The sequence below is a fragment of the Oryzias latipes genome, chromosome 12 (assembly GCF_002234675.1).
Source record: "Oryzias latipes chromosome 12, ASM223467v1".
In the NCBI taxonomy this organism is placed as follows: Eukaryota; Metazoa; Chordata; class Actinopteri; order Beloniformes; family Adrianichthyidae; genus Oryzias; species Oryzias latipes.
The window spans coordinates 21368027-21382306 of NC_019870.2; the positions used below are offsets into that span (position 1 = coordinate 21368027).

The 14280-nt window shown below is 40.8% G+C and overlaps 1 protein-coding gene across 1 annotated transcript in view; it reads right to left on the reverse strand.

The window, feature by feature from the left end:
* The window catches only part of unc13b (unc-13 homolog B), a gene marked incomplete in the record, with an annotated part of 145224 nt that overhangs the window by 38739 nt on the left and 92205 nt on the right, over positions 1–14280 (reverse strand). Inside the window, 7 exon segments of the mRNA XM_023961185.1 lie at positions 5298–5383; positions 5543–5673; positions 6129–6266; positions 6481–6570; positions 6822–6890; positions 6988–7138; positions 8100–8263. Coding sequence (XP_023816953.1) covers positions 5298–5383; positions 5543–5673; positions 6129–6266; positions 6481–6570; positions 6822–6890; positions 6988–7138; positions 8100–8263 — 829 coding nt within the window.

Below are 14280 nucleotides of genomic sequence, written 5' to 3' on the forward strand. Positions count from 1 at the left end.
TTCGCCTCTGCCTATCTGAGATTTTTCTGGGCCGGCCACTCCAGGCCTTGCTTGAACCATGCCTGTGGTCTTCCATTTTCTCACTATATTTCTCACAGTGGAAATTGACAGCTGAAATCTCTTAGCAAGCTTTTTGTATCCTTCACCTAAACTATGATGTTGAACAATCTTTGTTTTCAGGTCATCTGACAGGTGTTTTGAGGTTCCCATGTTGACATTCTACAGAGAAGATGCAAAGAGGAAAAGAAATTGCTCTTGGCCACCCTAAATACCTCTTCTCATGATTGGCTTCACGTGTGTATGTAGGTAAAGGGTCAATGAGCTTGTAAAACAAATGTTGTGTTCCAATAATTATTGCTAAAGGTAGTCAGATCAATAAAACAAGAGGGGTGCCCAAATTTACGCACCTGCCTATTTTTGTTTCAGTAATTATTGTTTCTTTAAACAATTGTTTAAAATATCACTGTGTTCATCTGCTATGATATATTTAACTGAAATTGATGATCCAAACTACCAATGATTTATGAAGAAAAATTTTGGAAATTATCAGGGGTGCCCAAACTTTCTCATACCACTGTGCACTGTATTTCTAGTCCATTTCTGAGAAAAGATCATCAATCAAGAAACGCAGCCGGATGGTTACAAAGAGAGGCAAGGTAGTCCACACAGGAGGAGTCTCCCTCCCAGAAGGAACAATAGCAGACATTGACAACAGTTACAAGTACCGTAAATTCCGGACTACAAAGCGCACCCGATTACAAGCCGCACCCACCCATTTTCACGTGTTTAATTAGTTTTATACATACACAAGCCGCGTTAGAGTACAAGCCGCGCATATGTTAGGCGATACAGTTCGCGGCCAGCATCCCAGAGTGAGTGCAATTCATTAGCACATTGTGGGTGGTGCCAGTTTTGCCTCTGGCTCATGTATTTGAGTGTATCGACATCTGTCAAACAGCATGGACCTCTATTCTGTTCACAAGTTCCTCAGTTATGGTGTTTTTATTTCATTTTTTTTTTACTTATTGACAATCTAGGTATCATACATAAAATTACAAACAGTAACCATATTATCAACATTACATCCCTCAGTTATGATGAGGAAATTTACATCCGCGATTCCACATTTCCCATGAGTCTTAGGGGCTAAAGGCGGGGCCAATGCCCGGCTCGCCATTCTGTTGTACGTGTTTAAGAATGAGCAAGTATCAGCAGTGCATGGAGGGGTGAACGGGTACAGCTCTCCTTCCGCTTGTGTCGCGGCAGCGTTATGGGAGTAACAGGGCTGGTTAAAAAACACACCGGTAAAATACAGCAGCGGCGACTGAAAAGCACGCGCCTCAGCGTGATACGCGCGCCTCAGTGCGGCGCGTGCGGCAGAATTTAGAAGCCTCTGCACTCCGCGGACGCCTCTGCGCTCCGCTCCCGCCCCGCGCGCTCCTCGTCTCCCCTTCCTATCTACTCCGACACCTCTGGCCAGCGCGGCTTAAAGGAGGAGCACTTCGTCCCCGTTGCGCCGGTGGATGGAGCAAATCGTTTCTGTGCAAAGCAATCGGACTTAATACTGTACGTTTTGTGTATGAGGGGCGGGTGCGTTGTTACGTGTGGGAGCCTTCAGACTGCCATCGGCCCCGCAGCTCAATCAGCAGGAGAAGATGTCTCCAGCTCACACGGAGGCTGTGAGTTTTTCAAAGCAAAATTCTGCTTTTACGGTTTCCTTAGAAACCATTTACGATGGAGTGTAAATTCACTCCATGCGCTGTTCTCTCCGTCACGCAGCAAACCGGCTTTTCCAAACCCGTTGGTGACGGTGGACTTTTTTACGCTGCTTTTAACGATTGCTTTTAACTTGAAAGCTTCATCATATTGTAGCGGCGATCTGGTGCACGTTGGGTCTAATGGCACCAAAGGACTCTGGGATGCGGCCGGACATGCGTGTTTCATTTTGTTGAACCATGACTGAAGTGTCTAAGACCTGAAGTCAAGTCCATGCTGTTTGGCTGCTTAGAGGTGTGTTGAATATAAATGCCTTGTGCTTGGTGTTAGATAAAGAATTCAAACTATTCACTGAGTTCGAAAGTACGTACATGGCTGCCGCTAATTAAATCCATAAATTAGCCGCGTCACTGAATAAGCCGCAGGGCTGTAAGCGCAGGAAAAAAGTAGCGGCTTGTAGTCCGGAAATTACGGTACCTTGGAATTCCGCAGGCAAATAGCAACCTGGAGCAGGCAACAAGGAAAGCTGCAACAGCTAAATACCTCCAACGATTAAGGCAAGTCCTGAGAAACCAGCTCAATGGCAAAAATAAGACCCAGGCAATAAACAGCTACGCACTGCCAGTTATCAGATACCCTGCAGGAATAAAAAGATGGCCAAAGGAAGAGATACAGACCATGAATGTTAAAACACGAAAGCTCCTCACCATGCATGGAGGGTTCCATCCCAAACCCAGCACCCTGAGACTGTATGCTAGCCGCAAGGAAGGAGGCCGAGGACTAGTGAGCGTAGAAGCCACTATCCAGGATGAGACATCCAAGATGCATGAGTACATCAAGCTCAAGGCCCCAAATGACAGTGTGCTCAGTGAATGTCTCAGGCAATGGAGAGCAGAGGATACAGTGCTGGAAGACAGATCCTCATGGGAGGACAAACCCCTGCATGGGAAGTACTACCGGACCATAACTGAAGTGGCTGATAACAAGAAGTCTTACCAATGGCTAGAAAGGGCTGGCCTACAGGAAAGCACTAAAGCACTCATCCTGGCAGCTTAGGAACAAGCCCTGAGCACCATAGCGATAGAGGCTCAGATCTACCACACCAGACAAGACCCAAGGTGTAGGCTGTGCAAAGAGGCGCCTGAAACAATCCAGCACATAACTGCAGGGTGTAAGATGCTGGCAGCCATGCCAGCCCATGCACACACACATTCACACACTAATGGTGGCTCCGCTGCCGAACCCTGGGGCCAACTACGGTTGGGCGATGTCCCTTAAATTGGCCGTTGACGATGTTTGCTGTCAACCATCGGGACTGACGATGATATCGTCGGGGGGGGGGGGCTATTTTTATTTTTTCTGTCTTATATAATTGCTATTCGTTATTTTACTTTATTACTTTATTTTTTTCCCAACTAATGACTCATCCCCGATGATCCAGTATAAACTGAGGGAAGTGACAAAAAAAAGTAACAAATAAAATAGAAAAGAAGTGGTCCGCTCCCGCACTTAACTAGTCAAGTGGACCGGCGGAGCGCGGATTTACAGCTTTGTGTTTGAGGGGAAGGGGGGTGCTTTGTTACATGAGCGGTATGTGTGGGAGATTTAGGACTGCGATCCGTCCCGCAGCTCTAGGGGAACGAGCTACCGAACTCAGAACCAGGTCTAAAAGTGTGTGTCTGAGCACAGCTCGTATCGTCAGAACACACACACAGTGGTGGTGTGAGCTTCAAAGCAGAAATGTCGCTCATTCCTTAGAAACCGTTCAAACAATCACGTGGATTTGTGTTTCGAGTTGCGTCCCGACAAAATAAAGGCTGATGTTATTCCCACATGTCACGTGAATGATTTATTCTGACCGAAAGTGTGACCCATGTGAACGTTTGTTATATTTTGAAAACATTTCTCTGGGCCCATGTACACGGTTGGATTCTAATCCGACCATTGATCCGATCAAGATATTTTGCACATGTAACCGCAGCTTATGGTGTCGACTCGCAGCGTGGGGGGGCGTGGCATCACGATGGTGTCTCTCCATCGGGATGTCAGTCACCCATCACGATGGACGATGGTATCGTCCATCAGCACAACCCTAGCGCCAACCTCCCACCAGAGGCAAGGTAGGGTTCAGTGTCTTACCCAAGGACACTTCGACACATGGGCGTGCAAGGCGGGAATCGAACCTGCAATATTACGATCATGGGTCGACCGCCCTACCGCTGCACCATTTATATGCACTATTTATATATATATAAATAAATAAAAACGCCCTTCTCACCCTTCTGCAGGTGGTTTCTCACCCAAGCTCAGGTCCTCTTCCAGAGGCCTGGGAGCTTAAGGGTCCAGCGCAGTATCTTAGCTGTTCCTGGGACAGCGCTTTTCTAGACTGAGAGGTCTGAGGTTTATCCAGGTATCTGTATCTGAAGGATACTGCTGCTCCATTTAAACATGTTAAAAAGTGAAATTTACCCTACCCTCTGCGAGCACTGCGTTCAGCTTGGGTGTTGTCCAAAAAAGGACTGCTTGACCTCAGTTCAAAATGTCAAGGCCAATCCCATCTTAAATTTGATTGGTCAGAAACTTAAAAGACTTTTAATGTAATGTTTTTTGTAATTTTTTTTATATGACAGAGGCAGTGTGAGGATGAAAATAGTGGTTTGTTTCCTGAGGTAAACACAATGCCATAGAGGGTTACATTTTTACAGACTATAAAAAAGGTAGTTTTTCCTCACAAAACCATTGTTCACCTTTTGTGGCCCTGCTGTGTCACAAATCTTTTTCAGCACAACTTTGCATGCTTTCTTTTTCTTTTTTCTGACAGCACATTTTGTTTTGCATCCTGATTGGCTGTTGATCTTGTCAATCATTCTTTTTCATACCGTTGCTTCTGTACAGATACTGCAAGTGCAGCTTACTAGAGTTACATAACTCTTCAATACAGGTAGTGATCAAGTCTTTGTTCTTATTCTGTAATTCTTATTTTCCATGAAGGGTTTTTTGAACTTTGAAAGTTTAAACAAGGAAGGAAAGTGTGAAAATGTTAATGTCTTTCTGAGAAAAGTGTATGAAGTGTGTAGAGAGGAGTTTTACAGCCTCAAACATCTGTGGATTTCACCTATGGAGGGTTTTTTATGGGACGTTTTCCCTGCGATAAACAAGGGAACACTCTAGTTTCATTTGGTAAACGTTTTATGACTGTTTCTTTTTTAAATTGAGAAGAACTGGAAGGGGTCATCCATCATACTCTTTGCTGTGTGGTGTAAAGCAGATGCTGATTTAACGCTGCAGTCCCTGTAGGCGAATCATGCAAAGGATAACGACTCAAATTTAAGCCGGCTGCCTCAAAGGACAAATGCTGCTTAACATAACGAAAGAGGACAGAGGGAAAATACAAGCAGCTAATTCATCCTCAGTTCCACTGTTACACTTGAAGCCAGGATTTATCCCATTTTTCTGATAAGTTACATTACTCTTGCTAATATCTCAGATTTGTCATGTCCCTTGTTGCACTTCATGTAAAAACAATTTAAAAAAACCTGAGTGTTGCTAGCAAGAGTTGGAACAGAGAAAAGAAAACCAACCTTCCATTGCGTACTTCATATCTTGAGAAAACAATGTCCACATGACCTCGGCTGAGACCTTTCCTACATTCAGTTCTTGAGGAAACCTAAAGGTGAAGCAGATAAAAATTTGACAGGTACCAGGGGTTCTGTTTACAAAATTATCTGTTTCAGCACAAAGTGTGTGAAAGAAATTATTTAAACTTTCACTTTAAAATGCAACAAACATCTGAATATTAAAGGGTTATCAATGTGGAATTACTAACTGGTTGAGCACAGGTGTGTAGGAATTCCTGTCTTCTTCTATGATGGAAACAATAAGCATTATGAGTTTGGGCCAAAAGTCCAAGTTCTTGATGCTTGGACCCTGCTCCTCCAAAGGAACCTCCTCTTTGCTCTACAAAGACAGCAAAAACAAAAACAACACTCAGTAATCATTGTTGTTCTAAAACCATCCCACTTTACACTAAGGCTGAGTCCGAATTGCTTCCCTACCCCTCTGGCTCCTCCCTATTTCGCCAATTGTAGTGGTATTTGGAGCATTAATGATGTACGAAAGGGTGATCTGCATTGAGATTTGGCGCAGAGGAGAACACATTTTTTCCACATGGCTGTGCTCTGATGCACAGAAATATACACTTAAATGTAAGTATTGAGCTTTTGTTTTTGCATGATTTTGTTAAGTTATAGAACCAATGTTGTTATGTATATTCCAAGCGCTGGCAGCTAACGTAGATGAGGTGGCTACTGATGATGTCATAGAGCGGTTAGTAACTTCAGCTTTGACTTTATAAACAAACTAGTAATTTTTGCTACACAGTACTATAGATGTGTGATTATTGTGTGACTCACTGTATATGCAGATTGGTACTGTCTGCTGTACAGCTCCTGACAGTTATTGAAGATGTAGTCGTATGTGGAGTTGAGACAGGCCTTGACACAGTCCCTCACCACCTGGCTGGCTCTTGGTGGAGACTGTAATTCCTGGACCTGTACACCAGATAATAACAGCAGCATCATTGGTGAACAACAAACATCTGAATTCCCTAAATATTATTCTCATAGTAACATGAGGATCAGTGGCTCTTCGTGTGTATTTTATTTGACAATTGAATAGGAACAGGATCACAAACGAAAAATCTGTTAAGAGACATAGACTAAGTTTAAAAAAATATTAAAGCAAAATGTTTATTGGCAAAGTTACCTTCATCCTGAAGAAGGTGATGCTGGTTAGAAGGTCCACTGTGGATTTTAAATCTTGCAGGCGATCTTTGCTGCTGGCAGGAAAGTGGTTCTAAAAATTAAACATAAAACATGTTAAAGTTACTAATTATACATTAGCACTAAAATACATTTGCTGTTCCTTCACAATTAATTTAGAATTTGCAATAAACCATGTATTGAAAATAATAAGTTTTGTAAATGTAATATAGAAAATCTAATTGATTTCTTTAATGTTATGAAACCTCTAAAGACTGCCTATTTCTAATGACAAAAACTATTATTTAAAATTTAAAAACAGTATTTTTTTTTTGTTAAACTCACTCTGTAGGTGGAAAGATCAATACGCAAAGAGTTGTGCAGCTGGTCCAAAAGCTTCACAAATCGTTCTTTCTGTATAATTGAAGAAAAAAATTACATTTAAAAAAAAAGTTAGCTATGGAGAAAAAAACATAAGAAAAAACCTTGTTCATGTGATAGTGCAACAAACCCCAAAATTTGAAGCAGCAAAACGATCTGAAGCAGACACATTGGTTGAAGCAGTTGTGTGGGCATAGAAAGCATTGATATTAGCCAGCAGGCTGCTCATCATTGCAGGAACTCCTGGACGCATGTATTTAGTTGAAAGGCAGGCAAAGTGTCTGTAAAATAAAAAAGGAAAATTAGATAAAGACCTGGTCAAGCCAGAAACAGAATTTAAATCCTTTTCCACTTTTCAACTTGTTTTTGTCAGAATTGTTTTTTGTCAGTTATTTAAAACAATGAGCTGAGGTTGATAAGTCCACTTTATATATCTGTTCACCATCATGCCTTGTCCAAATAGATATGTTTGCTGTACTTTCCACACTAAAAGTAGGGGTGTGGCGATTAATTGATAAATTAAACATTCCAGTCCAATGTGTGGAAACACTTCGAATTTAGCAAAGATATGTGACCATACAGCATGGTATAATGTTCTAATAATTTTCCGTTTTTATTATTTTCATGTGGAAAAACAACACGACTGAACTTTATTAAACAAAAATGTGAATGGATTTGTCAATATATCATGTTTACTTGTTTGTTTGTACATATATTTAAATTACCCGTGACTATCTTGCAAGAAATACAAAGAATCCAGAAAACTTCCCCTGTTTAACCTCAGGTATTTATCTCTGAGTCACACTGGTTGAATTTTTGGCCAACGATGTCCTGTATCGTTTTTAGTCAGTGAATCGGATTAAATCAGATCGTTCAATAAACCACCGTTGTTTTTTTTCAGTTAACGACAGTGTGCTTTATAATCCGGACCACCTTTCATATTGATAAATATTGTGAGCATGCTAACGCTTCTAATCTGGCTAACATCTAGCGTGTTACAAACAAGTCTTAGAATTGCTATGAAAGCAGTTAATACAGACTGACTGACTGAGAGGCTAATCTTTGTCTCTTTTGTAGAGCTTAATGTGCCTTATAGTTTGGTGTGCCCTATAGTGTGGAAAATACAGTAATCACACCATTTGTAAGGAACTGAAACCAGCCTGAAGGGCCTGTCATTTACAATGGTTAACAATGTAAAATTGAGAGTCCTGTTCCAAAAAAGATTTTTTTTGTCAGACTTACGTCATTGCCTGGTAGATCGACTCAATCCCATAGCGCATGGCAAATTCATCAACTATTTCTTGAGCCACATCATCAAAGTAGACTTTCCATGAGTCATCTCCACGAGCCTCTGGGATCTTCACCGCACCCTGACCCAGCACATCAGTTGAATAGTGGAACAGGTTCTGCAGGAGATAGGTGGGATATCTCTGATAAAAGGTGGAATACAATGGACAGCTATGTACATGAGTGGTGAAAACACAGGACTTGAAAGCTTTTTGGCTTTCCAGATTGGGACATTGTCATAAAGATGCATCTTATGAATTTTAAAGGACATATATCATGCTGTTCTTAAGCCTTTCAGAGCAAACTATTTGCATTTATATAATAATATATTCCTTTAGCACACTACAGAATGATTTTTTATGAAATATGAGTTATTTTCGCAGCCCTTTTTCCCAACCCGGTATCAAGAAAACCTAGATCTCTGAGGCATAGGCTTTCGCTCATTGTGGGTGGCGCCCATTTCATGACGTCAACCTAGAGCGTGTCAATACCAGAAATGCTTTTTCAATTCCAAATGAAGCTGCATTTGTTGACTCAAAATTAAAAAGAAAAAGCAAATCAGCACAACCGCTTTTTCTTCTTCTTCTTCAACACCGCTCATTTTGTCACTTAATTAAAATGATAAAGAATTAGTATTTGACATTTCATTTTCAAAAAGTTGTTTAGTAAATGAAAAAGCATTTCTGGTATTGACTTTTATTTTTAATTATGCAACACAAATGCTTCCATTAACAACATCCGAACCTTTGAAAAGATGGATGTGCATATTGGAGAGCTTTACACAGGCGATTTGCTGACCACCGCTAGCTCTGCAGAGAAAGTGGGTGTGTGTGTTGGCCTGGGGACTGAGACTCTTCCTTGAAGGGGCTGTTCATCACTTTTATACATATGAATGTAACAACCCACTTGTTTTCGTGGATTGGTAAGGGCTGGTGCTTAGAGTGCAGGTTTTTAGAGGAATACTCAGAGATGCACGAATGGATTATAATACAGCCCCGGGTTATTCTTTGTGAGGAATTACCATTATAATACACTTCAAAGCTAAAAAAAAGTAGATTTTGCATGATATAGGCCAGGGGTCGGCAACCCAAAATGTTGAAAGAGCCAAATTGGACGAAAAAAACAAAAGACAAATATGTCTGGAGCCGCAAAATATTAAAAGCCCTATTTAAGCCTTATAATGAAGGCAACACATGCAATATGTATCTATATTAGCTATATTAGCCTACGATCAAAATGACTAAGTTGCTACAAATACATAATGAGCATTATTAAAGATTAAATGTTTATTTTCCCCGCAGTGCATTCTGCGGAGAACGACGCGTCACGTGACTGCTCTGTTGTGGAAGTTTAACTTCATTACAATATTGTAACGACCCAGCCGGGATATCACTTTAGCGGGGAAGTTAATGCCAAATTACTAGCGTAGCAGCATCAGTGGACAGCTGTCGGTGCCTATACACTGCTCGACCCATGACGGTTTCGGGAGGAAGGAAACAGGAGGCTCACCAAGATTCCTTTTCAGGATCAAGCCCGTTTATTCAAGCAGTGGCGGTTTTTGATATGGGCGATGTGGGCGGTCGCCCAGGGCGGCACTTCATAGGGGGCGGCATATGCCGTGCCTGAGGCGTTACACGTAAAGTGCTCCATACTATATTCAAAGAGGAAGCTTGGAGCTTTTAATTTGAAATTGCTTCAGCAGCCTACACGTAATGTGCTACATACTATATTCAAAGAGGAAGCTTGGAGCTTTTAATTTGAAATTGCTTCAGCAGCCGACACTTAATGCTATAAGTTTGACACATCAGACTCTTAAGAATGTCTTCCTCCTATTTGCTCTTCACACTTATGGTGCAAAAAAAAAAAAAAAAAAAAAAAAAAAAGAATACCTCAGAGTGAAACAACGTAAAACAGGCACATGAAAAGGAAATAGGCAGAACAAACACCCGTGCTCAACCCAATTTCGAAAAAAGCAGGCAATGGAGATTATTTCCCACAATTCTTTGCTCCGACACAGCAGACCCGATGCGCACGTGACCACCGCCCTCTGCTGCAAGACATTTGCGGCCACACCTCTTTGCGGTAGTCTTTGGAACATAAGTAAAAAAACTCGAGAGGGGAGCGCAGCTCGCCGGTGGCTGAATCACACTAACAGGTGATTGTCAGATAGAAAAGGACTCCCAATCAACTCTGAGCCGCAGCTGCGCCTCCCGTCATAGAGACGGAGCCGCGTGTGTCAGAGGAAGGGGAGGGGGAGGGGGAGGGGGGATGAGATCAGACCATTTTTTATGGATTGAGGTTTTTTGGAGGATTTCTGCTGTTGGTGTTGCACACATTTAGGGAAATGCCAAATATTTTTGGAGTAATCCCACTGATGAGTTCTAAGATTTAGTCTTTAATGTTTTATAAGACCTAAACATATTAATCACAATAAGTTTTATTTTTTAGATCTAATCCCTCTGATATGCTTCACAAAGACACACACAGGACGTCACACATTAAGAAATTATTGCTAAAAATGAAGCAGGAGTCCAGCTCTAAAAAAATTTCTCTAAAAAATGATGAAAGAGCAAAAAAAATTGAATTATTTGATATAATTTCTTATTAATATTTCCAGGCTTTCTTTGCTTTTTGTCCTGCAGCATGTTCATATTTGTATAATTTTGACAGAATATATTTATATGGAGAACAAAATATTACAACTTATTTAAGGTTTAACTTGAGTTCCTGTTTTTATTCATATTTATGTTCAAAAAGTTCAGTTTAAAAGGTTTAAAAGTTTAGCTTTAGTGTGTTCAGTAAACATTTATCTTCTTCGGCCCAAAACCTTAAGCGTGTTTTTAACTTAGGCCCCTGTGTGACTGAGTTTGACCCCCCTGTAATACGAGTCTAGAAAATTCATGCATATTTTCAGTAAAATGGCTAAAAAGAAGATAGGGAACACAGCAGGATGTTGTCAAATTTTGTATGTGTGTGTGTGTGGGGGGGGGGGGGGGGGCGCTGGTGGGGTTACTCGCCCAGGGAGTAAGTTAGTGTAGAACCGCCACTGTATTCAAGCACACACAAACAGCCAAAACAGGATGGATCTCACTTCAATTCACAACACTCTCACTCAAGGTTTTACCCCAAAACTCCCCACTTCCCATAAAGAAATCCAATTTTGATGTCATTTTTATTTGAAGATTCGAACAAAAGAATGCTCCTCTGGCATATCTGAAGTTTAATTTGTAAATTTGTGTTTTGTATTGTACTTTTGTTTTGTACAATAAAGTTTAAAAAAAAGTTATATTGTAGTGGCGGTCATGTACATTTTAGGTCTGTGAGCAGCAGGGGATTGTGGGACTCGGTCTCTTGATCTAATTAGGGCTCAGCATGAGCGTTTCTGTTTGCCCACGTTTCTTTTCATATGACAGTTTTGTTGTTCCATCTTAGTTTATTCTTCCTGTTATGTTTGTTTCTTTTTGTTGGACCATAACTGTGGAAGGGGGAGAGGTTGATGACTCCTGTGCAATGTTCAATATGGTGCGTCTGTTAAACAAAGGGGCTTACGATGTCAGAAAGGAGACTATATGCTCTCAGCTAAGCTTTCCACCTGTGCCTCTCTGAAACTGTATGGAGATGCGCCTTGAATGGGACACGGGCATTTCTCCAGCGCAGCCAATTGATTGATTTGATTTTGTTGTTTTTTTTATTTGAAATGGTTTATTTCAAGCAATCAAATAGGAATAATACACAAAAACAATACAATCATCTGTTATAAATTCATACAATAACTAATGAAACTTTGGATAATTAGACATATTAATAAATATTGCTTGAAAGGGAGTGGAAGGAAGCGAACTTATATAATCTCACCCCGTTATACCGTAACCATTTTATTACATGATTTATCACTATCCGGTTCCTAGCTTTTATCAGACTGAATTAAGAATGTCTAAATATCAATAAAACACGTGACAAAGATGAAATACTTCAATTATTTTGTAAAAAATAACTTATAGAAAATCAACATGGCAATGAAGTATCCAAAATATATGAAGATTATGTTACTTATAAAAGTCATTGATATTATTAAAAGATAATACTATATCAGTAAAATAGACATAACACTGTTTCAGGAATTTTCATAGCAAAATTTGATCAAGTATCAAAAGTTAAAAACATGTGCAAAATGATGTTACATTAGGAAAAATCATGAATCAATTTATCAATTTTTTGGGAGAAAGTGAAGTAAAATCATTAAAAGTCAATCAATTTAACCATTTTTAATAATTGATTAATCATTTGTTTTTGTTTTTTTGTTTTTTTGTATTTTTATTTTTTTATGATAAAGTAATGCTGTGAAGTAAAATAAGAAGGGTCCATATTTTGTCGATTGACCAAGGTTGGCATTTCTTCTTTTGCTGATTAACAGCCGTTCTTCTGGGTTTGAACAGAGTTTATAGTTCTCTTCGATGTTATGTCTGCCGACATTAGACAGAGGTCCATATCCTTCTTCAGCTGATAACAGCGGTGCCTAAGAGTTGAGGTTAAGTTGTCTGCAGATCAGGGGCCTCATTTATAAACGTTGCGTACGCACAAAAGAAGGCGTACGCCACTCTCTACGCAATAGTTGAGATTTATAAAAAGCAACTTGACGGGAAAATGTGCGGTCCTTCACGCAAGCGCTGACCCAGGCGTACGCACAAAAACGGGTGAAATGAGAAACGGCGACACCGTCGGCAGATGGAAGAAACACGTGAAAATGAAAATGACAATACTGCCTCTCAGAAATAACATGAAGACTTCACAAAGCAAGTCTTTCAATTAACAGCCTACACGAACACCCGTTTGATCGATCAGCAGTGAAAAAAAAAAATCAAACGAAAATTACAACAGAAATTCAAATGAACACTTATTTGCAAAAAGAAAAGTGAAATATGTTCTGCAATATTGGCATGTTGTGCAATTCATCCTCATAAATAATATAGTTAACAGAATGAAATAATGTACAAAACTGATATTCTCGTCAATGTGTCCGTCTGGCGGAGCAGATATCTCAACCATTCAGAAAGCAAAAAGAAATTACATTTGCGCGGATCAATTTCCCATTTCCACGTTGATTATTACCGACATCTGTAGCTTGTCAGATGTAATTAAATGGAGGGGAATAAAATGCCCCATCACAATGCGTAATGACGCACAATGGCTGATCTTCCGCTCTTAGAAGATGTGGCAAATGGAAGAATTCGGAGTAAACGCATCTTTAGACAGCAAGAAGACTTGCTGGCAGACGAGGACGAGTGGCTTATGAACCGGTTCAGACTTCCTCGAGCCGTCCTGTTGGACCTCCGCGGGCTTTTGGGGGTGTGTCACCCGGTGCATTTGGCGTGTCGGCGTCCCCCTGCGCCTCAGTCACCACTCCACTTAAGGGATTCCCCCATTCTTGCTGCTAGTCTCTCATCAAGAGGGGTCAGCTCCGGTGTGCCCCCCCCGTGGCAAACACACTCTGGCGATGCAGCGCCAGAGGTTTTTTTGCCTCGACTTTGATATCCGGCCATTTCTTTTTTATTGCGGCCACGCTCCGAGGTTGTGAGGCTACAGCATTAACGGCGTCTGCCACTCACGTGGCTTTTTGGCATTAGTAATGCCCACACTGTGCCCTCCAAACAACACTTTTCTCCTCTTTTCCACCTGGCCAACGATAACTTCTTCTTCACATTGAGTGAAGTTACGTTTTGTTTGATTTCCTCTCGGTGTTTGCCATGGTTTCGCAATCAATGAATATTCATTTGTGGGCGTTTCACGGACTATTTATGGGCAACTATAGGCGTGTCATAAAGCCGCAAAAGCTGCGCTGCATTTAGAATTGGTTGTGATTTATTAAGGGAAAGATGCGTAGGATGTGCGTGCGCACGGTTTTATAAATCCGAATATTTCTGTACGTACGCATGTCCTATGTTTCATCCGTACGCCACTTCTGACGCAAATCCTATGCAAAGTTTTATAAATGAGGCCCCAGAGCTTTGGTGTTAATCAGGTCACTTCAGACTTATGGAGAAAATGATGAATTCAGGCGTCATATTTCTTGAAATTATATGACTCTTTGATTTATTACTCCATGTTGTTTCAGACGACCGTGATCATACACTTCTCA